A 24,813-nucleotide genomic window follows, 5' to 3' on the forward strand; every position below is an offset into this window, starting at 1 on the left:
AAATTTCAGCGCTTTGTGAATTGGTGAATGTGACTTTCCTTTAAATCACTTAGAGTGGTCTATATGACTAGAAAAGTGCTATATAAATACAGTCCATTTACCATCCCACTTCCATTTATCTGGGGCTATAAAGCCCACCGTATATCAAAGGTGCATCTTCCAAAGCCAAAAATTGAGGGAGGCATGGACCTTCCTATATTTAGGCACTATTATTGGGCAGCCAATGCTAGGGCTCTGACTTAGTGGCAAAGATGAAGCCTTGAATAATAATGCCCTCTTGTGGCTAAACATTGAAACCACATCAGTAAAAATGTCCTCCCTTTGTACTTTGCTATTTTCCAAAACAGAATCCCCACACAAGTTGGTTGGTGACAATCTTATTCTAAGAATTTTAAATCAGCTAAGAAGTTTCAGTACATTGTCAAATGTTTCTATTTACACTCCCATATGTCACAAGCATTCCTTTTTACCATCACAGACAGATGGGGTGTTTGCTGTCTTGCGACCCTCAGAGACTTATATATAGACAAAACGTTTGCTTCATTTAATCAGCTGAAATCTAAATTTAACCTCTCTAACTCCAATTTTTTTCGCCTTTTCCAAATTCCAAATTTTCAAACCATGCCAGACCGTTGCCCACTTGAGCTCCTGCAGCTTCCTCAGGAATCCAAACATCTAATATCTCATTTTGTGCATCTACACCCCTGTATCCACTTACCGTCTGAAAGAAGCTTGGTGTACTGAGGTGAATTTCGAGGTTACTGACAACATTTGGAATGGTTTGACCAGAATCCAAACTTGTTAGGTCAATGTCAGGTATAAACTGATTTGGTTTTCATTCATAGACTCCATTACTCAAATCGAATCTATCCATCTATTTCTCTATCATATGAAAGATGCAAAGGTGCAGATGGTTGTTTAACACACCTTTGCTGGCTTTGGCTCTATACTCATTTACAAAGATACTGGTCTGAAATATTTAAGTGGTTCTCTGGGGTCTATGGGAAAGATATCCCCCCTGATCTAGAACTGGCACTTTTTGGATGCTCAGAGACTGCTTTAGTCTGAAGAATAACAAGCACTGATGCTTGTTATGGTGGCTGCCAAGAAATTATCCTAACAGACTGGAAATCCTCCACACATCCCTGCTTCCAGAAAATTTTACTTATACCCTTGCAATACCTTAATATGTAACATGTTCCCACCCCATTGTGGGGCGAAAGTGCTAACCACTACGCCACCTTCTTGATGAATGAAATCAGTTGTACCCACCCATTTAATAAAAAGTAGGATTTAATGGTCATTATGAAATTTACTGAGATAAAATCTTTCCTACATTTAAATGTTGCAAATGTGACCTGCCCAACGGGGGGATAAGGAGCTTTAGGACTGAACCCTAACCTGGGTCCTCTGAAGACTAACTTAAATTCACAGGTCTACACAGAAATAAGTGAATAATAATAATAATAATAATAGTAATAATAAAAGGCAGAGGCATGGCTTCAAGTTTAATTGTACAAATATTTATTTTATCAGTTAACAGTTTGACCAACTTCATGGCTTAAAAAAACAATGGAATTGAAAATAAGTCTAAGAAACAATTCAGGGTGGTGATAGGTATTCGTATAGGCCATGCTGGCAATGGGCAATGCTGCATAGAAAAAAAGACAAAATACACTTTTACTAAGATATTAGAAGATGTGGAATATGAATATTACAAACACAGGCAGACTGTGGAGGGCTAGTCTACTTTACACTTTTCTGCGCACACACCTAAATGTTGTGCAATACTTACCTCTGCAGGTGGAATCTATACGGTTTCACCACTCTCAGTCCTGGGGCTCACTGCACCTGATATGACAGCCCATAATATAAATTCGTGAATGACTGGGATATCGACACGCGATAATATGACACAGGCTACCTGGAATACGAAACCACTCTATCTGCCGGAGTGCGACACTCACCAACGCAATTAACAGCCTGACCATGTGTGCTCTGCGGGTTACACAAACCTGCCAGGATACACTGACTGAATAATTGCTTCAGATTGGCGTCTTCCAAATATGGAAAATGAGGATCTGACGCAATATATAACATATAGCCTAATGGAGAACAGATACGGTAAGAACAAGATTATTCACTTAGGTTAATCACTAATAGAGACACCTGTCCCACTGTCATTGGATCTGTCGATATCATGAAAATATAGATTATATTTGATTATTATTACAAATATATGTACCAAATACTGACAGAATTTCGAATAGAGGTTTATGTATTTTGTTCTGGGTTCGAAGTTCATACTTTTTATAGTGGGAAGAAGCTTAAGTATCTGAACGAAACCCTTGGCCACATTCAGTGTTTCAAAGGAAAACAGGTTAAACCTGCTAACCTTGCCCACATACGGAAGTCCAGTGCACCCCTCTCTCTTCCAGGAAGTTGGGCATCACTGTCACAGCAACGCCGCGGCGATCAAAATCGCAGTTACATTTACTGTGTATGGTGACGGATAGATTGATTCCTCATTTAACGTGTTCGAAAATACATTGGTTTTTATTATTCAACGAAATTGTCCAATGAGCGTTTGAGAGAGACAGTCATGCTCTCAGTCCACCGGCAGATGTCGCTGTTGATCCATCACGCCCGGCGCCGGTTACACATGAGCTGACCTAGAGAGACAACCTTACAGCTCCCTTTAACAGGAAAGGCAGGTATGTTTAACACTGGGTGGAGTTAGACTGTACTTGTCTTCCTTTCAGTCCACCTGCGTCGCTCACATCCACCTGCCTGTCACCGAGAATGAAATGAGGTTCCACTCCCTGAGGTTCAAATGTCTGCTGGCTTTCCTGTGTTTCGTTTCGTTCACTTGGATTAAATCGGTTCCCCGCGATGGAGGTAAGTTGCCACTGTATCCGCCGGCTCAAAGAGAAACACCGCGTCCCAGTCTGGAATGACCGTGTGGTCTGTGGAAACCAGTCAGAAACCAAGTACATCTCTGAGTCCCAGTTGACGGTGTCGATGTTTGGACATTTAAAAACCAATGAACTGTCATTTAAAGGAGAGACGAGTAGGACCTAGGTCACTTCTCGCGACCGCTCAGTAGATGGTTAAATGTGCAGGTGCGCGCGCACCTCGGCGCTAGACGTTATTCGGTGGTTGTGGGGAATTCCAGTGATGGATCCTCACACCGTCAACTCGACAACCCCACCTGTCTCTGTTCGTTGGCCTTGGTCGGTCACTTCTGTTACTGCTTGTGTTGTGGCACTGCCCTGGGGCTTGTCACTCCCACTGTCACTCGTACTGCTCAGCCACGCTCATTCAGGTTGACCGAGCTTGCACAGTTTCCATGAAACCACTCGACAGCAGTACTGTTTTGAATCTGAGGGGGGGAGGGCCATTTAAATGTTGTTTTCATGAATGAGAACTTTATAAAGTTTTCCAAACTGGACATATGACATTTCATCGGTCTGGTCCTTTAGTTGTAATGTTTGGGAGTGATCAAATCATAGCATACTTACATGTGAGAAGCTTTGGAAGTTATTGTCGGAATTATCCAGAATTGTCAAGGATATTGAAAGAGTTAATTTGTGGTATAAGGAGCAACATTATATGTTTGATTTTGAAGTAATCCAAAAGTATTCAGATTAGATTACATTCATTTTATAATCAAATGTAATATGTTACTGATTACAAAAGTTGCCATCTAATTTGTATTCAGTAACTGATTACATTTCAAATTAATGTGACGCAACCCTGTGTGTGACTTGTGTTTGAATGGCTGTTAAGATTAGAAAAGTGCTATGGAAATAATTTTTCTTGCATAAAATATTTTCCAGTTCTCTGTTTCTCAAATTGCTTGCTCAGGAAAGAGGCACAAATCTAATGCCATAAGTGAATCATTTTTTTGGGCATTCATGTGTGCCTGTCTGTGTTCCTCTGCACAAGTTGATATCTACAATATTAGACTATAACTTGTGAACGTAGTGGACTGATTTTAATGAAACTTAAGTTAATATGAATATTGTCTGCATGCAAATACATTTTTGGATAACCAAAGTCAAAGGTCAAGGCATAGAGGCCAAATACATCCAAAACATTTTATCTGTTATATCGCATGAACCAATGTGATATAAGATGGGACCGGTGGTGTTGGAAAGCTTGTTGAAAGGTCTGATTTGGAAGGAATTGTAGCTTTATTTATATAGCACATTTCAACAAATGAAATGAATAAAAGAACCATGCTGTTGCCATGAATGTAACATTGATTTATGTCACTCAGCTCACGTTAATATAGGAATCATGAGTGAACAACATAAGTCATTGTAATTTCCTATTAGATAGTTGTCATTGCTGCAGCATTTTAAAAGTAAATGAACATAAAACATACCATTTATCATGTATTATATATTTTGATTTAATTTCTTGACAGTTTTTACATTCAGCATTATGAACGACAAAAAATGACATGAGTATAAATAAATAAATAATGAAATAAATAATGAAATATATAAATAATTACAAAATAGTTGGCGATGAAAAGGCTGTCTGAATTTCATGTATTTATTCATTTATTTATACATTTTTACATTTATGTATTTATTTATACATTATACATTTATTCATTTTTATATCAATTTAGATTGATTTAAGCCTGCCTACCTAATTTACATATGGACACAGAAATGAATAAATATAGAAAAACAGCAATAAATAAATGTAAACTAAAAATTGTAAAATTATAAATGATATACATTATAAAATATATAAATAAATGAATTAATGAATGTAGAAATAAAGAAAAATAGCCTTATTACTATTTATTTAGTCATTTATATATTTAATTATTTATTACTGCATGTATCTATCTTTTATGTATACTCATTTCATTTTTAGTTTTTTATACAGCATGACTCATTATGCCCGGGCTGCACGGTAATACAGTGGTTAGCACTGTCACCCCCCAGCAACAAGGTAAGGTTGGGTTAATTGGAGACTCTAAATTGACCATAGTTGTGAATTTGAATGTGAATGGTTGTTTTTCTCTGTATGTTGGCCCTGTGATTGGCTGGCGACCTGTCCTATGCCCAATGCTCCTCCCACTTCAGCAACACCACAGCAATACCTTTAAGTAAGCTGAAAACATAGTCAGAGAGCCCTGCAGCCTATGCAGCGAGTAGTGTGTATAATAGTGTCAATAGTTTCTCTGCTTTTTTCTTAGTGTCTCCAGGTTCATCAAAGCTGCCAGATGTCCAGATCCTGTACGAGCGTAGTTGGTGGCTGAGGAGTTGGGAGGACAGGTCAGCAGGAATGTCAGCAGCCTCCTAGATCAGCTGAGGAACATGTCTAAAGGTTCCAACGGCACCCATCCCACATCCACCACCACCACCACAACCATCTTCACAGGTAGATTAAAATCAATTCAATTTAACAACTTTATTGTCATTTCACCGTACATCATATGTGCAGGGCAGAATGAGATAGCGTGTCCTGGAGATACATTAAATTACAATAAATAATAAATAGAACAGTTGTTTTTAAAAACCCTGCGCCCACATTTGGGTTGAAATACAGTTTAAAGTGTCCAGTGGGGGTGCGCTTTAAAGTGTGTTAATGCAATGTAATGTAAGTGCAAATGAAATAGCAGCAGAGTCAGATAGATCAGCTATTCAGCAGTCTGATTGCCTGTGGGAGGAAGCTATTCAGTAGTCTTGTGGTTTTTGTTTTGATGCGCCTTAAACATATGCCTGATGGCAGAAGATCGAACAGTTTGTGGAGAGGCTGTTATGGGCCCTCGATAATGTTCAGTGCCTTCTGGAGACATCGGCTTTGCAAAAGGTCTTGGACAGAAGGTAGGGAGACCCTGATGACCTCCTCTGTTCCCCTAACCACCCTCTGCAAGGCTCCGTTCCCAGAGAGTTGCTGCTGCATCCAAGCACGTAGCCATTCTTCATCCTCGTAGGGTGTACCTAGATTCAAGGCTGGATGGAAAAAAAAGTTATCTTTAACTCGTCCCTCAGGGCCCAAACTTTCACTCTTCACATAACCTTTTTTTTGCCAGAACACAGAAGGCAATTTGGTCTCCTTTCACATGATGTAACTATATCTAAGCAAACAGACATTGACATTTTGATCTTAGTGGGCCTCTGACCTACAGCTGTACCGGTTATGTGCGGTGAAATCATTGCTTGGCAGTCATCTTTCAATGTGGCATCTGTCTAACATTCACACAGCAGCCCAAGTTCATATTACACACAGATAGATAAAATACAGTTAATATTATAGTCAGTATTAGCTAATGCACAATTAAACTTCACCAATGGACAATCTTGTAATGTGTTAACACTCTGTAGACTTAAACAACCCAATAAACGGCTTTTTTGTCAGAGCACAAGAGATGTCAACGCATACATATATATAGAAAACAGCTTATTCGCTCCTTCAAAGTGCACTTACTTCATTTTGCTGTTTGTGAAAGCAAAATATTTAATTTGTGCGCATAGCAATGTGTAAATATGGCCAATTTGTACAAAGGAATTATCCTGGTCAGCCACGTAGGACACAGCGTACACACCCAGGCATTCAGGGGCACACTCCTCGTGCACTGGTCCAGCTCTATTTACTGTACTTTGGTGAGATATATAATATCACAAACTCGACATCAAATGGAACAAAAATGTAAACAAAAAATACAACATCCTGGTCAGCCACATAGGACAGCGTACACACCCAGTCATTCTAATTACAGATGGATAAAAGCAAATTAGCAACCTAGCATGCTAAGCGAACTAGCAAGCTAAGCTAACTGGTATGACCAAAAATCTTCCAGTACATTGCACAAGATAAGCTTTTCAGACATTACAAAGACGTTGCTACATTCTATCATCATTTAAGGGTCGCGGGGGGTCGCTGGAGCCAATCCCAGCTAACATTGGGTGAGAGGCGGGGTACACCCTGGACAGGTCGCCAGCCTATCACAGGGCCACATACAGAGACTGACAACCATTCACTCTCACATTCAAACCTACGGTCAATTTAGAGTCTCCTAAATGAATCTAACCCCATTCTGCATGTCTTTGGACTGTGGGAGGAAGCCGGAGAACCCACGCATACACAAGGAGAACATGCAAACTCCACACAGAAAAGCCCTGGTTGAACCAGGATCCGAACCCAGAACCTTCTTGCTGTGAGGCGAAGGTGCTAACCACTACACCATATCAACATATGATATGTGTAAATTAAAGATTATTAAAAGAAACAATCAAAATGTGCTTATGACTGGGTGCGATCCAACCTACCACGTGCATGCTTCCGTGCACTGGCACAGCTCAGTCACGTGGCATGGATCTACAGAGGAGACGCCCACTGACCAATCAAAATACAGAATGTCATTAAAACCTTTTGGTATTGGTTGATTAAACCATGGCAAGTGGAATCACTAAATAACTCTGTTACATATGAATGTGAACAATGTTAATGAGTGAATCCGACATGAAAGACTAGAAAAGCGTCATATAAAATAGGCCATATAAAATACATATAATAAACATTTTTAAACTAAGTAAAGCGCTGTAAAGTGAACGGTCTATAGTGCGATAGAACGATAAAATCATAAACGGACCAGCCACTGTCAGCGCTCGTCCCGCGGCTGACATTGCAGTTAATTTATGATCCTTGTAGATAGATGGGAGGATCCTTGTTCCATTAGCCTTGATCAATGCACGGCTTTTCAGAATGTCACTAAGGATTTAATTCTTGGATGTTTTGTTTTGTTGAGCTTGTGTAACGGTGGTCCGGGGTTCGAGCCTACCCCTTGACATCAGATCGAGTCATTCCCTCCTCTGCTTTTTTCACAAATAGCACCCTGGAAGTATCCATGCTGACCACTGCTGTTGAGCTTTCTGCGCTAGGTGCTGATATCTCGCACCAGTGCAGAGCAATCGGGGGTGACCTGACCTGAATAATAACCTGAGCACTACTCTGGAGCTTTAAGTGCCTTGAACGGAGAAGATTGGAAATGCTTCTGACCCCGTTTTAATTTGAAAACTGGGGCAGCGTTGAAGTATTGATGGGCAAATAACTGAGACATTTGGAAAACAATAACACTGTCACCTGCATTAAACTTCCTGATTGCCTTCTGCTCAGCCGCTCCTTGCCTGTGGAATTCCCTCCCAGACCACCTAAGGGCTCCACAAAGCACTCTCTCTTTTAAGAAGGCCCTAAAAACCTTTCTATTTAAACAAGCATTTGCCTAAATTTTGTGTTTTTCTTTTTTTACCTGCTTTTTTTTTTTTTACTTGTTTTTACTCTGTAGCACTTTGAAATTGTGTTTATGCAAAACATTGTGAACAGTTCTACATCGTTGATGACAAATGGGCATTATTTATGTGGTGCGTTTCTAGTCTTATCAACTAGGTACTAGTATATTTTGAAGCTACAGATGGTCACTGTATATATCACGGAATATTCTTAGAATTTTTGTAAGATTTCAATATAGGGAAATGTATGTTCTAATGCATAAAACACTAGTACCTGCTTTGCAGCAGGTAGCTATTATTGTACTTATCACTGTTTAAGGATTTTAAAGCTTTTTAAAGCATTTTTGTGCAAAACTGCAAAAATAAATAGAAACAATCCAAAACAAACCTTGATGTAACTTGAAAAATGTTCAGACTTTCCGAACAACAACTCGGAAAGTCAACAAACATTTTGGTACATGAATTGCTGGGCTGCTGATATCATACACAGAAACATGGCGGCAGAAAAAAAGTGTTGGTTGATGCTAAGAAACTTTTGATCAATGATGCAAATTGACATGTTGCATATCAAGTTTTTGCTAACATTTAATTTGTAATTATGGTATTCAGTTATAATGGTAAAATGCTGTCCATGTAAAGTGACCTACATTAGTTAGAAACAAATGTGTACTTTAATTTATAATCATGTCTTCAGACCTCAAAGGAAAAACAATGAACACACTGACGTTGGAAAAATAACTTCACATCTCAGATCATCAGGAGCAATTGCTCTAATTGAATGTCATAGCAATGGGCAAGCTTCTCAAATAAATCACATGACACTATTTTTAATAAACAATCTTGACCCAAAATCTGAACTGTGACATTTCTTCCCAGACTCGAACCAGCCTATGGAATTATACATTTTGTTAGCTAATATGATCATTTAAGCTGTATCAGTGTTTCCTCTAGGATCTTTTTCAGTAGCAGGGGCAGGCCAACCTTGATTCCCAGTTTGGGATCAATGAAGTTCATCTATCTATCTACAAGTCAAATTGAAGGAAAATACGTCCATCAAAGCAGCAATATGAGCAAAATGTGATAACTAAGATGCATCAGTGCAAAACATCAAACTGCATGTTAAGATCTTTACCGGAGGAGTCTGATCAGCAGACTGTCACAGTCCTTCCGCAGCACAACAAACCAACACTGTAGCTATACTGCTCCAAATCAGTGTTGTGCTGCCTTAAATGTTTTTCCATATTCAAGGTGCGACCCAACTTGCAGCTAATAAACGCCTTGCATTGCCAAAAATTGGCGCACCTGTAAGCAATTCTCCATTTATAAATCAAAGATTACCTACAAGTGTGCGTACGTGAATCATATCCCGCCCTCTACACGCCCATTTTTAACCATAAATAGTCAATGCAAATCACCTCATGATGTGGAAATCTTTCCTGCCACAAGCCATAAGACTGTTTAACACCTCACCTCACCTCTGTCCGACAGATATCAAACTTGACATAAAGATATTTTTGTATTGTAAGGTGCGTTGTGTGCCTGATACCTGCTGCTGTAACACCAGAAATTCCCAGATTGGGATCAATCAAGTACATCCATCTACCAGCCTGCCTGCATTTCAAATTTTCAAATATTTGTTTTCCACATTAATTTAGCTTACAGTTATCAAGGCAGGTAGCATTAAGGGCCTTGTCAAAGGGTACTCTTGGATGACTGGGAGTTGAACCCCTGAACTTCTGAGTCAAAGTCAGGTCACTGAGCTATCCCAGTCCATTACAGTTACAACTTTTAAACAAAGGAAAAATAACAGGCACTGCGGAAGGGACAGTCCTTGTGAATTAAGCCATAACAGCTGTTATGACCCTGTTTTAGAATTAAATAAGGAAAGCTACTTGTTTGATAACCAAGCATAGACTGAAACGCTCAAAAGCCCTCTTGACAATTAATGTGACTACTAATATCAGGACCCGAGTGCCGACTAGCTGGAGGCTAGGGGAGGCCCTATTGTTTTGCATCCGACTCTTATTATTGTCTTATTACCCTCTTATTTCGCTGCCTAACCGTGAATTAAAAATCAACAAAATTTGCATCCTTGCTAGAAATGTGATGTAATTTGCTTAAGATTGTCCTTTAAATGCACACCTGGCGCTGCAAAAATAATTGAATTTCCTTTCTGGATCTCTTAAATAAGGACCTCAATCTCTGAAATGGTAAAAGGCAGGAAGCACAGCCTTACATGGTATAATGTCTGCATTATTTAGTGTACAAAATTTGCTTTTTGGTAGCTGGATTGTTTAAAGCACATTCTCATTGGCAGACCAGTTAAGGTATTAGGACCAGAGGAGAGACCTTTAACAGTTTATTTACAAATACAATAATCAGTAAAAAAAAGGTACTCTAAAAAATGATAAGCTAATAAAAGCAGTCTTATTTTTTGAGAAGGAACAGCAACAACTAAACAAATATCACCTTGAGGAAACATAACCTTGCTGCCGTCAAAAAAAGTTCACATGCAGCCACAAAAAAAGGGAAGGGTCTTGTAGGACTCAACCCAGGCATCAGTTCAGGTGACTGAATTGAGAAGCCACGTCCTACTTTCCTGGGACTGGTGAGGAAGTAATGTTTGTAACAATTATGATAATTTGCCATCCTTGTGAATGTGCGCTTAAATCGGCACAGGTGCTGAATAGAGGAAGGGAAGGGCCCCAGCGGAAAATCTGGAAAATCAACTTTGTCCCACCACAGATGTGTTTAAGGACCTTCATAATTAGTTCACAATTGTTTACAAAAATGTAATCCTGTTAGAATGTTGACTACTAACTTAAGCACTGACTAAATACATCCTCTCTTGTTCCTCCTGTGGACAGAAACAAAAACAGTAATGCAGCTGACCGGTCATCCTGGTCGACAGGTGTTCCTCCAACCCAACATTTACCACTACATGCCTCACCTCAGACAACATCCAGACAGCCTTATACCCAACCTAATCCTGGGTCAGGGACGCCGTGGAGGTATGGAGCACTCATAAACACAAAAACAAACCCCTAAAAACAAACACCTTTACAATTGTTCAAAACCAATAAATGTCTTTACAGTTAGCTTCTTTAAAAGAAATCAAATTTGAAAATGTTGCATGTCGTATCCTGAAACCAACAACTTCTTAAGAATGCTACAACCATGACATTTATGAGTTTAGATGGCACTCCTCACATGGGGAGGCTAGGGAGTATGAGGAACCATAATGGTAAATTGATTGTATTTATATAGTGCTCTTCTAGTCTTATTGACCACTCAAAACTCTTTACATCTGTCATATTCATACACATTCATACACTGAAGAGCTATTAGAGGCAATTTAGATTCAGGGTTAAGTGTCTTGCCCAAAGATACCTTGGAATGCAGATTGGGGAAGCAGGGATCGAACCGCCAACCTTCTGGTTAATAGAAGACAGCCTCCACCTCCTCTGCCACAGCCTACCCATAATCTCAGCACAGTTCACTAATGTAACTTCTTTCTCATTACCCGTATGCATGTGTATTTGTGTTTACTCTCAGTGTCCATAGTGCTGGGTATTCCTACAGTGAAACGTGATAAGCAGAACTACCTGGTCAGCACACTCAACTCTCTGCTCTACAGCCTGAATTACTTTCAACGCCAAGATCTCCTCATCATTGTCTTTGTTGCTGAGGTAACAGACACACACACACACACACACACACACACACACAAACAAACTTATATTTTCCCATTAATTATGAAACTGCAGGGGGACAAAGGACAATTATCTACCATACTAACACTTATAATCACAAAATTAATACTGACACTTATAAATGCAATGATGTGGTTGTTATTAGTAGTAATAATAAAAATAATAATAATGACGGATTTGGGTCCTGCAGCTCTGGAATCAGAGATACACTAGGAGAGAAAGAAAACACAAACAGTTAATGACATGTAATGTAAACATATCGGGGTGGAGAGGAGTTGTATAACAGTTGCTTTATCTGCTCTTATTGCTTGCCTCTGGGCTTCTTCCAATATTTGCAAGAACCAGGACTTCTAATAGTGTGCCCAGGGGGAGAAAGGATGTCTCTAAACAATAAGCCCCTCTACCTGACAGCTTTTCCTCTTGCACTGAAAGTGGTAGAATGCTGCAGTCAAGGCTTTGCTAATATGAACCATTCCCAGATAAGAGCTTAGACTTTAGAGCACAATTTGTGGCCATCCTCAATCTGAAGTTGAGCACCACGTTTTTTAACGTGACCAGGGTAAAGCTCATTCAATAACATTAAGTGTGCGGTACACGGAAAAGCCTGCTACCTCCAACATCGTTCTCTTTTAGGAAAAGAGAATAGTTGCTCCATTGAATCAAGATTCAGTTTATTCAACTTTAATGCCTGCCTACTTCCACTTATCCCAGTATTAAGATAGGCCTAAGACTGTTTTTTATTATTATAGCCAATTGCAGTGGCTATACTTGCATTACATATTGTATGTTGTGTGATAACAAATTAGGTAGATATGTGAGGCTGGAGTGGATTTTGTTTTTGTAGTGACTCGCCTGTTGACTATATTCTGTTAGTGCGGCTCACTTGGAAAAAATTGTGAGGATCACTGTCTTAGACCTTTGACCTCACTATTACAAATCACTCATCTAGTCTGTGCACAGACACAGACACAACAGACATAAACACTCAAACCTGTATCAATTTACAATTTTCAGATTAGATATTGTTGTTTCAACTTGTTATCGTTTAAATAAATGTTTCTAAATATACAGTCTGGTCTATATAATATTCCACAAGAGTGAATATTGCCAACCTCTGACCGGTAGAACTCCAAATCCTTCAACCATTGCAACAACAACCATTGTAGTTATTAATTTGATCATATTGTAGATCAGATTCCAAATTGATTGTTAGTATTTTGTAAATGAGACTCATTCAGTTGATTGGCTATCATTTCCCTTCCTTAATATGTTTGATATTAATATTTGATAAATTTTGATAGCCACAGCTGATAAACTGTAATCACATATTAATGGTGCCCCATGCATGAGGCCAGGAACTATTACCAGTAACAAAAGACAACAAGGATCTCCTCATAAGACTTCTAAAATGTTTTAATTTTTGCAAAAGTATTCAAAACCTCCTGTTTAGAATTACCAAACCACATCAGTTATCCCCTATTTCACTGACATTCTCGTTTTTATCCTCCCTGTCATATCAGGTGGACTCAACATTTGTGAGCAGCATAGCAGAGACCATCAGGAAAAAGTGAGTGTGTCTAGATTGCTTCCCATGAGGCAGTTCCACGATTATATCCTTGTTTTTTTCCTTTGGTTTGATGTCATCTTTTGCCAGCGGTTAGTGCCAGCAGCCGCTTCTTGTGACTACGTTTTTTACTGAAACAGTTTTCAAAGAGGTCTTTTCAGGTAAAGAAATACTATCCTATTGTCAACCCATGTCACAAAGTAGGGTCTGCAACTGAGAAGGGTCTCCCATCACCCTGTTTCCCCTGCTCACTCATACTGTATCATTTAAAGGGGCAGTAAGCGATTTTGGAGAAAGCTTATCTCTCTTTGTTTTTGATATTTTCACTTATTAATACTAAAGCAATACACGTGTTGCAAAAATCTGTGAATATTTCCTTACCGTCCGTTAGCTGTCACTTTAGTGTAAGCCGGAAAAAAATTTCTCCTTCACGCCTTTCATTGACCTCATGACGTTTTCCACTGAGGTCTAGGAATAGTAGATAGGAAGGACAATTCGACCGCACACCTTAACTAAAACAGAGACACACAAAGGAAGGGTAACCCAAGACAGGAAGATAACAAAATGAGGGAAGAGACTACAAAATGAAACAGGAAAAACGAGGGACCACAAGAAAGTAGGGAAACAGAAAGTCAAATGACCAGAATAAAACAGTAAATGAAATCAGAAGATCCAAGGTAAACCAATAGTTCACAAAAATCAAAAATATTACAAAAAGTACAAAGAAAAACAAAAAGTATTTTTGTAATTCTCAAAAATCTGAAGAGTTTAAACTCCTGGCAGACCATGAGAAAGATGACAAGGAGTGCAAATGTTCCTAACATGCACATTAATCTATGGCTCTCATGTATCATGAATATATATATATATGCAAAATAAAACTTCATAAGTTCCTGAGTATCATAAAACCCTATATTGAATTTCTACTCATATATTCATAAATTCTGTGTTCCGTGTTTCCAGTCATTTGTGCAACATCAATGTTGAAATCACTTGCACAGATTTTATTTACAGTCTCTGAATGAAATATGTCTCATAATTTCACAAGCTCAGAATAATTTACCCCCTGTGTAAACCTGGATTTATTGAGTATATTTCAAAATGTGCCTTACAAATAAACTCACATTAGTGTGACACCCAAAGTCAAACAGGTGCTTCTTGCTACAGGGTGGCCCAGGTCATGCTAATTTTTCCAAATTTAAAATGTTTCAAACCTGTGTATTGGATGGTGTTGTGAGCAAAAATAATGAGAATCATTTTTAAAGATCTTGTTTTGAAGGAATGTATCATTGTATATACTAAACAGTGGTCAAAGCAATAGTCTAAAAAACCATGCATAAACTGCGTTGAATGGTATTTTCAACTAGAAGTTATCTTTTCCATATGGTATGAATGCAGCATTGTTTGTGTATATAATTTGCAGGTGAAGTCTGTTGTTCATGGAGAATTTAGTTCTGCAGTTAACTATCTCTTTATTTGTAGTTTTCCCAAGGATGTGCAGTCAGGATTACTGGAGGTAATCTCTCCTTCACCACATTACTACCCTGACTTCACCGCCCTAACAGAGACCTTTGGAGACTCCAAGGACAGAGTCAAGTACATTTACCATTTCTGCTACTGTTTATTTGAAACGCTAGCATTGTTGGTTGTGTTAGTGTTGATAACGCTGATTTCATTCCCATTCATGACATAGTTGTATTGGTTTCTGCAGTGATGTGATCATTTATATTTAATTGCATCACATTAGAGATGAGAGAGGATAATACATTCAGTGTATAAATAAGAAAATTAACACTACTAGGTAAATAAGAATGTTGTACTTTGAAAGACAGTAACACCTTGTGTGTTTTTGTGTGTGCATCTTCTCTTTTCTTAGGTGGCGAACAAAGCAGAATCTGGACTTCAGCTTCCTCATGCAATATGCTCAGGACAGAGGAACGTATTATGTTCAGGTAGGGGTTAAGACTCTATGTCTTAATATTAGTGATTTTACATAACATCAAAAAAAAATCTGAATCAAGGTCCATAGTGCTGTCTATTTAATGCTCATTATGCATCTCTTAATGGTCACAAATATACACTTAGTCCATACTGTAAATATATGGACATTTTCACATTTTTTGTTCTTTCATCAAGAGTGAGGAGAAATGTGACAGAGTGGAAGGAGCAGATAAACACTCTAGCGTGTGGATGTGCAGTGATAGGAGCAGATTTGCAAATTAGCAAGTTATTAATAATTATCAGACAGTTATTCATAATCACTAAAATATTGCTAAACGCTAGTAATTCGGGGAACCACCCTGTAAAGATACTAATTAACCAAACCTGTGAAGCAAGTCTCAATAGGGGTGTTCACTTAAAATATCAATATTTATGATATTGACATGAATTTCAGTTCTAAATGAATAAACAAACAAGAGAAGCTACAAATACAATCATAAACTGTACACAAGCATGTGTGTGTGTGTGTGCTTCAAATGTGCGTGTGCATGTATGTGCGTGTGCATGTATGTGCACGTGTGCGCCAAGTGGTGGACCATGTGGTTGATGGCGTGTGTGTGTGTGTGTGTACTAGGTTACACAAAGGTGGTGTGGCGACAGCCATCCAACCTGACTCTGGCTAATGCTAGGCTTCCACCCAAATCACGCACACCACACCTATGAAACAACACTTACTCACTCATCTAAATGAGGAGCATTTCCTGTGCACATGTTGTATAAACTATATATATATACCTGAGCTAGCAATAGCAGCTGTGACGATCTCAGCTAGGTAGCTGCTAGCTAGCTGCTGTAGTAGGAGTTTGGTAATAGCTAGCTACCTTTCTTTTGTAAGCTCCTAGCCCTGCACCTTTCTTTTGAAAGAAATTAATTAACAGTTGTTTTCCCTTGGTTTGTTTTTCCTCTCTTTCTTTTCTCTCTTTTCTCTTCTGGGACTCAGTCTCTCAACCAATTTGTTTTGTGACACTAATTACTTAGAAAACACACAAAAAAACACAAAAAACTTTGAGTTCCAGGCTTCCTAAGACCCCCTCACCCTTGGGCCCTGGGTAGTCTGTCCCCCTTTTTCCCCCCAGTGATTCGCCCGTGTATATATTCAAACACACTTTATCTTTATATTAGTTCCACCACAGCCTCTTAATGATAACAAATCTCTTAGTGTTTTTCACTATCTCTGCATTGTTGAGCTGTGTGCTGCGCTCTTTTCCCAGCTATCTCTCTCTCTCTCTCTCTGCTGATGGTCAGTCTGACTGACCATCAGCAGCAAGTTCCATCAGCATCGGTGGCCCATTTAAACATCCATAAAGTTTATACCCTCCTCAGAAGGCAGGCAGGACTCAGCATAAATTCTGTAGATACCACTTTCACGTGTACGCATTCACGGTAGAAGTGTACAGTTCTCAGCAGCAGGCAGATCTCATCTGAATCTGAGTATGCTTTATCCACACCCGTTTTACCCCTCTCTCCTCTCTGACTCCCAAATAATAACCAGAGGGAGATTTCAACACAATCATGAACTTATCGTCAGATTACGGGTCTAACAATACAAACAGTTCACATAACTGCCAAACCATAGACATAAATAAAAACTTACAGAGTGTGTGTCGTCTTGGCGATAGTTGTGATTTAAAACACCCAACCACTAGATAGTTTTAATTCAGTTCATCTATCGTACTTTTAAAAAGACACTACTTAACCAGTAATTCAATCATCTCCCAAACCTCAGATATACTAATATTCCATTACCCTTAGAGATCATGTTCTTTATTCTCTCACGTGGAATATTGAATTATTCTGACAGTCCCTTAGCAGATCACTCTGGTGTCTTCTGCCTCGCGGGCCACCGCCAACACCGGTTACCGATGAATTTTGCGTGAGCAGGGAGATAGTTTCTCCAGTGCAGAAGCTGCCCCGCTCCGGGACAGCACGGTCAGAGCCGGCTCTGAGCACGATGAACAGACACACGGTGACCTGCACAATGTTTAGGGGGAGTTTGGGAGCAGTCTTCCTAGAGAGCTGCCTTAACTCAGATATAATGGTCTTCATACAAAAACAGTTAGTAAGAACAGGTTCGTTCTGAAGTCATGCGTACAAGTGATTCAGGAGAACTCCCCGCATTCACCAATTTTCTCGTATTTTGAGTTTTCTTTCAAGTACGAACAGAATTAAGATTGGTCCAGACGTCGTAGGAGTCACATACATTTCTCTGCTGTTAGTCAAACCAAGTTTTTTTCACTCATGGATCTTTTTTTCATCACTTTGAAGTAATTTTAGATTTTACTTCATGATATTGATATTATTCTGTTTAACTCTGCAATTCCAATTATAGTATGATTCTACATGTATTCATGTACCTGTTAAATGTTGTTGCACAATAGCCAGGGGAGCGCACATCTTTGGCAGTTGTCATGTGTGTTGTGCATAGCTTGCACAGAGTTGCTGGCTTGATGTGTCAGTTAGAAACAATTTTCAGATCATTAACCTAAAAGTCAATCAAAATCGCTCATGACACCTATATTCAACCCGCAGACGAGAAAGGAGGGTTCCTGCAACAGTCGTCATGTGCACTCGTGCCATAATTTTTTGCATACTACATATTGTATAATTCTGCTATGAATGAAGGTGTACTGATCCAGCATCAGCAGAAAACATGGCTGCGCAACATGTTATATCATGTAAATTTTCATCCATAACAACGACCTCCTTGCCATCATCGTTCGCCTTTCTGTGGCGAGTGTTTTCTAACGTTATCAACGTGTTTTTATTTTAATTTTTGATTGGGGGCCAGAGCCATGTTGCATATTTAAACTTCTGTTATTCTGTCATTAATATGTATATACCAGGATGATATTTTACTCAAAGCAATTAATGTCTACTTACTGAAATGAGTTTTGAAAATGAGTTTTTGTATTGTGTGTTTTCCAGTTAGAAGATGATGTTGTTGCAAAGGCTGGCTACTTCAATGACTTGAAAAACTTTGCCGCCCAGGAAGCTTCAAAGCCATGGCTCTACCTGGAGTTCTCCCATCTTGGATTTATAGGTGTGTTTCTGTCTGTGTACATGAAATAGTGTGTGTGAATGTATGTATGTATAAAAATCTTCATCTAAGTTATAAGTATGTACACAATTTATTTGAACTAATACCTCAAATCATTTTATGTAGTGACAGTGTAGTTTTGCAACAGCAACCTCAGCCGACAGCAGCTGTCAGGATTCCCCCTGAACTTGCGCAGGTCGGATCCATATCTACTGGAAGAGCTGGTTTCAGCTTCAACCCGTTATTCAATCCGAGGGCTTGTTAACTGTTACGCCAGTACTGTGAATGTTTAATGGCATGTTGTAAGACACAAAAGATTAGATCAGTTTGTGTTATTAGTTAAAGGACATTGTGTTTTGTCTGTTTGTGACGTAGATTAAGATCAGATTACATTTCATGAACAAATAATTTTTCTACCAGGTAATTTCTGGGAGTCCACACACTCTTTTCACCATTGTATAAAGTGGTGTACAACTCTTTAAATTAAGCCTTGTTTTAATTTTTAGTCTTACTAAGACAAACAACCTGCAAACACTTTCAGTAGGAGATAAGTCTTTTTGTTCTTGATTAAAGACTTTTCAGCCTCTTCCTGCAGATCACTTGAAGCGATAGGCTGTTTGCAACATTGTACTGTTGAAGAAGCCATGCCCCTAGCAATATAACGAGTTAATGAAGTTCAGTGTTTTACAAGTAGGTGGGTGTTCAAAATTTTGCGCATTACAACAACAACCAACTATACAACAATTAGTTTAATTTGCTTTTATGTTGTGAGCTAAAGGAATTAAAATATCAGCACTTCAACATTTGGAATAAGGCAAATTTTTAGGTCTGTTTGCCGCAGGGGTTGGATTTACTGTTTGCTCTTCTGTTGTGTGTATGTGCGTGTGTGTGCATGTGTGTGTGTCATCAGGGAAGATGTTCCGAACTCGTGACCTCCCGACGGTCGCTGAGTTTTTCCTGATGTTCCATAGAGACAAACCTATCGACTGGCTTTTGGATCACATTCTGTGGGTGAAGGTTTGCAGCCCAGAGAAAGATGCGGTGAGTTAGGAGGGCAAAGACACGTAATAACACATCACACATGTTTTGGATGGTGAATACGCTCGTGGGGTTGGTTGTTTTGTATTAAAAACATGCAGTAGACTGAAGAGCAAAACACAGGAAACAAGGGCTGAAGGATAAGGGCAGAAACATGAGACATGTTGCAGTTATTGAGAGCAGCAAGCTACACTACAAAATAGTCAGAAAAAGTAGCTTCACACTGAAGTTATTTCTCATCAAAAACATCTACTGTTAAGTAATACAGTCAACAAATACTGTCTTGTCTGAGAAGTGCATTTAAAACACATACCTTCAGATGCTGCAGTTTCCCAGGCAGAGAGGAATGCAGGCCTACATGTTTGTGTCACTAATATAACAAATACACTAAGAATGCAACTTGCATGACTAAAAAAGATAAAAGATATGTAAAAGACTGTGAACGAATATTAGTTAAATATTGTTATACACCTGTACCTCTAATAACCTTATTTCATAAACAACCAGTTCCTCAATCATATTATTACCAGTTCCTCAATCATATTATGCTGCTATATATATATATATATTCTTAAAACAGAACTAAAACTCCCATCAAAGCATTTATGACTGTTTACATAACTTATTACAGAGTCAAGTGTGTGTTGCTGCAAGTATGCAGTGTGGTGACCTGCATGCCTGTGTGTTGTGTGATGCAGAAAGACTGCAATGAAAAGAAGGCACTGCTCAAGCAGAGGTACACGCCCTCACTCTTCCAACATGTAGGCCTGCATTCCTCTCTGCCTGGGAAACTGCAGCATCTGAAGGTAAGTGTTTTGAATGCACTTCTCAGACAAGACAGTATTTGTTGACTGTATTACTTAACAGTAGATGTTTTTGATGAGAAATAACTTCACTGTGAAGCTACTTTTTCTGACCATTTTGTAGTGTAGCTTGCTGCTCTCAATAACTGCAACAAGCTTTCATGAAATCCTTGAGAACAGTAAGTAGCCTCATACAAAGCAGGGCTTGATTTGCACACATTTTAGTACAGTTGGAACACTGTTAGAGCTGGACTTTATTCACTATGTTTCTGACACTAAATGCAGTCCCCCCCCCCCCAAATGCAGGTGAGTTTATATTTCTGTTTACTTGTGACCCGAGATGGCAATGAGAACTAGCTTCCAGTCCTGTGACATGACAATGGTTGACAAATTGTGTTTTTTGTGGTGAGGCTGAGGTTGTGATCACTTCTTTCATTTTTCAAGACTCTCTTGAGTTCCACTCCCAAAGTCTGAAGTCATCACTTCTCACATGGAGAAGATGGTGACCACCTCAAATCTAACTAGGACCTGAATGTCCATTTACAGCAGTTTTTGTGTAATCCTGCTAACCGTGTGTGTGTGTGTGTGTGTGTGTGTGTGTGTTTGTGTGTGTGTGTGTGTGTGTGTGTGTGTGTGTGTGTGTGTGTGTGTGTGTTTGTGTGTGTGTGGGTGTGTGGGTGTGTGTGTGTGTGTGCGTCCATCAAGGATAAGGACTTTGGGAAGCAGACTCTGTACCAGGCCCATAACAACCCAGCTGCAGAGCTGAGCAGCAGCCTAAAACATTACCAGCAGCACAGTCTGCACAGAGCTTATAGAGGAGAGGACTTCTTCTGGGCATTAACACCCATACAGGGTGATTACATTCTCCTCAACTTCTCCCAGCCAATCCACATATCTGGGTGAGTTGGGTTTTTTTGGATAACAAATTATGGGTGAAACTGTGTTGCAGTTGTTCGCACTATCACCTCACAGCAAGAAGATCTTAGTTCGAATCCCAGTTCAGTTCCAGTTTTTTGGAGATTGCGTTTTCTCCCCATGGTTTTTTGGAGAACAAATTGACAGTGAGTGTGAATGGTTGTTTGTAGTATTTTGAACCTGTGATAGACTGGCGACCTGTCTAGGATGTACCCCGCCTCTTGCCTAATGTCAGCTGGGATTGACACCAATTGACTTTAACATAGAATATAGTTTAAAAAAAATAGTCTCAGTTGACTCCTATTATTTCCACCATCTTTAGTAAACTTTGGTAAAAAAAAAAAAAATTATCTGGCCATGCAGATTAATTTTTCAAGAGAAACTGCCTCTGTCTGTTGATGTGTGAGTGCCTTGACCAAAGAAAAAAAAATCAGCAAAGGTAAACATGGAGGTGACAGCTGGGCAGCACACCCTTATTATTGCACAGTTTTGAATGTGTTACGTGCATGACTTTTTGCCAGTAAGATAAGAGAGTCTGCTGCAGCATACATGCTTTATATACCACCAACTAAAGAGACTGTAACAACATCTTTATTTGCTTAGAAACAGTACCAAACACAGGGAAGAAACAATGCAAATACCATTTGAACATTTTGTTGGTATTTCAATAGTGTGTATTTGCAAATGCCAGCACTTGCATTCAAACTACTAAGTTACAACCCTGACTGACATGATGGCCTGTACTACGAATGTAGTTGAGCTGTATGATTCAGTCATCCTCTTCTCACTTCAACCATGTTGCTCTAGCCGTGGTACAAATTATAAACCAAAAACTAACTTGGTCCATTCGACCTGCTAACTTTTTTTTTTAGTTTTTAGGTTAGCAGCATCACAGAAGAATAAATGTTACATAATTCCAAAATATAAATATAAAGCAAACACAAAATGAGATTTCCCATGTGTTTCTGTGTTTTATTTTATTAATGAGTTTAAGAAACATGAAATAAATTTTCTTGTAACCTTATGCTACTTTTTGGTAAATATTCTCAAATTCAAGAAATTAAGTTTCAACTGACAGAAATTATTGGGTTTAACCGCAAGTTGGAGTGATAGTTGTCATAGGTCTCCAGTCCAGTCTGACTTTCTGGTGTATTATGTGAAGTTTTGATATCCTTAAGAAGATATATTTGTGGTTTTAAGTACCAAAAACTATCTCAATATAGTTTTACAGCTCCTCTCTCAGGAGCTCTGCAAAGAAACAGAAGACAACAGGTGTGATGACAGGAGACAACCACCAACAACCTCCGTAGTTGCATGAGTGGCGTAATTCCTGTTATGAATGGGGCAGTGAATGGCGTCTGTGTTTAGTGGTGGTTGTCAGCGTAGTACCAGCGAGAGAGAGAGAGAGAGAAGAGCTGTGGCAGCAGTTACGCTATCACAATCGTATGTAAACTAACCGATGCAGAATTCATCGGTAACAGGTGTCACAGGCCAAGGTGGAAGATGACAGAGCGAACTGCTGCCAAAGCTAACTGCTTAGCAACTGGATGCTGGACAAAGCTGCTGGCGTCTCTGCCCCAAAATCAGCTCCTGCATCCAGTCGCTAAGCAGTTAGCTTTGGCAGCAGTTAGCGACCGCTGGACAGGAGCAGCGCCCAGCTCTGACTGCGGCGGCGTCTCCCTCTCTCGGCCGCTTCCTGGGCATTAGCTACTGGTCTTTTATATTAATATTCTTAGGAAGCCTGTGTCATGATTAAATAATACTAAAATAATAATGAAGCCTGTGCAATGATGTAGCTTCCTGACATCCGACTGAACAGCGTTTCCTGAACATTTTCTCGAGTTGTTGATAGCTAAGCAACGGAATGACAGGTGGGCCGTGCTGGGGAAACTGTGTAGCTGTGAAGCCCCTAGACCATATTTATTATGAAAAAAAAATTTGACAATGTGACCTTTAAATCACATTTTTAAGTAAAACTGTCTTTTAGGAATCAAATTTATAGATTACCTGACAGACCTAATAATATGAAAATATATTTGGCCTCTTTACCTTTGAGCTGAATATTGACCCAGGCATGCCAGTGGTTGTTACACCTGTCCTGTCTTCTTTACTGAAGGTACCTGTTTCGCAGTGGAAACATTGAGACAAGTGGAGATAAATTCCACAACACCACAGTGGAAGTGCTGCCCAGTAACGTGAGTAACCTGCCTGTGTGTGTGTGTGTGTGTGTGTGCGTTTGTTGTTCTTTGGTTCCATTACTACCATTGAGCAGGTGTGTGTGTGTGTAAGTTGATGCCTCTGTCACACTCAAGGGCAAAAGTGGTCATGTGAGAGGTTACCTTTGGGCAAAGTTAGACAGACATGGAATCTCTGTGTTGAAGGTAAGAGGGAGACCTTGTCACACAAGATCAGTCGAGGTCCAGAGGTGAAAACACAGAAAACAGACAAGAGTGCACCACTTCTGACAATGAAATGTAGATAAAGTACATAAAATGTATTAAATGACAAAATTGAAATTTAACTAGCTCCTGATCGTAGTTGGATGTCAGACCCCTCTAGGGGGGGACCGGGGGCATGCTCCACTGGTAGGAAATTTTTGTACATTTCAAAGTCTCATACCTTGTAACCAGGGGTGTTTCAGGGACTTTGGGGGCCCCAGGCAAAAGGGGCTTGGGGGGCCCTATATCAAACTAAACACCTGCTTAATACTTGCCTATTAACTATTAACCAGACTGCATTGATTTATTTTGCAGTTGGGTCAACTTCATGAATCAAGAATTTGTTACTCCTGACTAGATGTGACCATAAACCCCCCCCCCCCCTTAACAATTTTTGATAAGACACTGAAAATTGGGTGTATACTTCAAGTTACTGCACGTCTCTTGCGCTTGTAAAAAAAAAAAAAAAAAAGGCTTTTGTGTGCTAAACTTGACAAATGAATATTGTGTTTCTTCCTTAAGGCATCAACAAGAGACAAACAAGTCATTGGCTCATCTACTCTCCACAAAGGGTCTGATAAGGCCTTCATCATTATTGGTAAATAAGCACATCAATTAGTGAATAAATAAATCTGGCCTCTGTTTCTCTCACACAGAGAGAGAGAGAGCGAGAGAGCGAGATTTTGATTTTTAAAACACTGTTTATTAAGATTCACAAGAGAACATCACGTCCTCTACAAATGAAATGAGAAAAAAAAAGCACACACAACAACAAAATAACAGAAAACCAGAATGAATCAGGTCATAAACACAGAGTGAAAGATGAGCTCTCCCTCCGTCACTGAACACACAGCCGTGGTGAAGCACCACTGATTCAAAAACTCTTGCATGTCGTTCATCAGAGAGGAACCTGAAGTCCACGCTCACTTTGGCTCTCACCAGAGACACGTACATGTGTGTCAGCTCGTGTCCGGACACATTCCCTATCTTGTCTTTCCTGCTTTTATAAATCGACAACTTGGCCTGACCAACCACAAAATTCAGCA

At 39.4% G+C, this 24,813-nt stretch overlaps 1 protein-coding gene across 5 annotated transcripts in view; it reads left to right on the plus strand.

The window, feature by feature from the left end:
- The first annotated feature begins 1,886 nt into the window (after positions 1-1,886).
- The window catches only part of LOC118319966 (alpha-1,3-mannosyl-glycoprotein 4-beta-N-acetylglucosaminyltransferase B), a 30,551-nt gene continuing 7,624 nt past the window's right edge, over positions 1,887-24,813 (plus strand). Inside the window, exons 1-14 of one of the 5 annotated variants that reach the window (XM_035650736.2) lie at positions 1,887-2,124; positions 2,763-2,898; positions 5,222-5,406; positions 11,126-11,269; positions 11,814-11,947; positions 13,492-13,538; positions 15,018-15,131; positions 15,412-15,487; positions 18,462-18,576; positions 19,484-19,614; positions 20,310-20,417; positions 21,120-21,313; positions 23,446-23,524; positions 24,290-24,365. In XM_035650736.2, coding sequence (XP_035506629.2) covers positions 5,343-5,406; positions 11,126-11,269; positions 11,814-11,947; positions 13,492-13,538; positions 15,018-15,131; positions 15,412-15,487; positions 18,462-18,576; positions 19,484-19,614; positions 20,310-20,417; positions 21,120-21,313; positions 23,446-23,524; positions 24,290-24,365 — 1,282 coding nt within the window. In that variant the 5' untranslated portion in view covers positions 1,887-2,124; positions 2,763-2,898; positions 5,222-5,342. Of the gene's footprint in view, positions 2,125-2,692; positions 2,899-5,221; positions 5,407-11,125; positions 11,270-11,813; positions 11,948-13,491; positions 13,539-15,017; positions 15,132-15,411; positions 15,488-18,461; positions 18,577-19,483; positions 19,615-20,309; positions 20,418-21,119; positions 21,314-23,445; positions 23,525-24,289; positions 24,366-24,813 lie in introns of those variants that run through there. The other 4 variants (XM_035650737.2, XM_035650734.2, XM_035650738.2 and 1 more) reach the window with 4 other exon arrangements.

The sequence above is a fragment of the Scophthalmus maximus genome, chromosome 9 (assembly GCF_022379125.1).
Source record: "Scophthalmus maximus strain ysfricsl-2021 chromosome 9, ASM2237912v1, whole genome shotgun sequence".
Lineage (NCBI taxonomy): Eukaryota > Metazoa > Chordata > Actinopteri > Pleuronectiformes > Scophthalmidae > Scophthalmus > Scophthalmus maximus.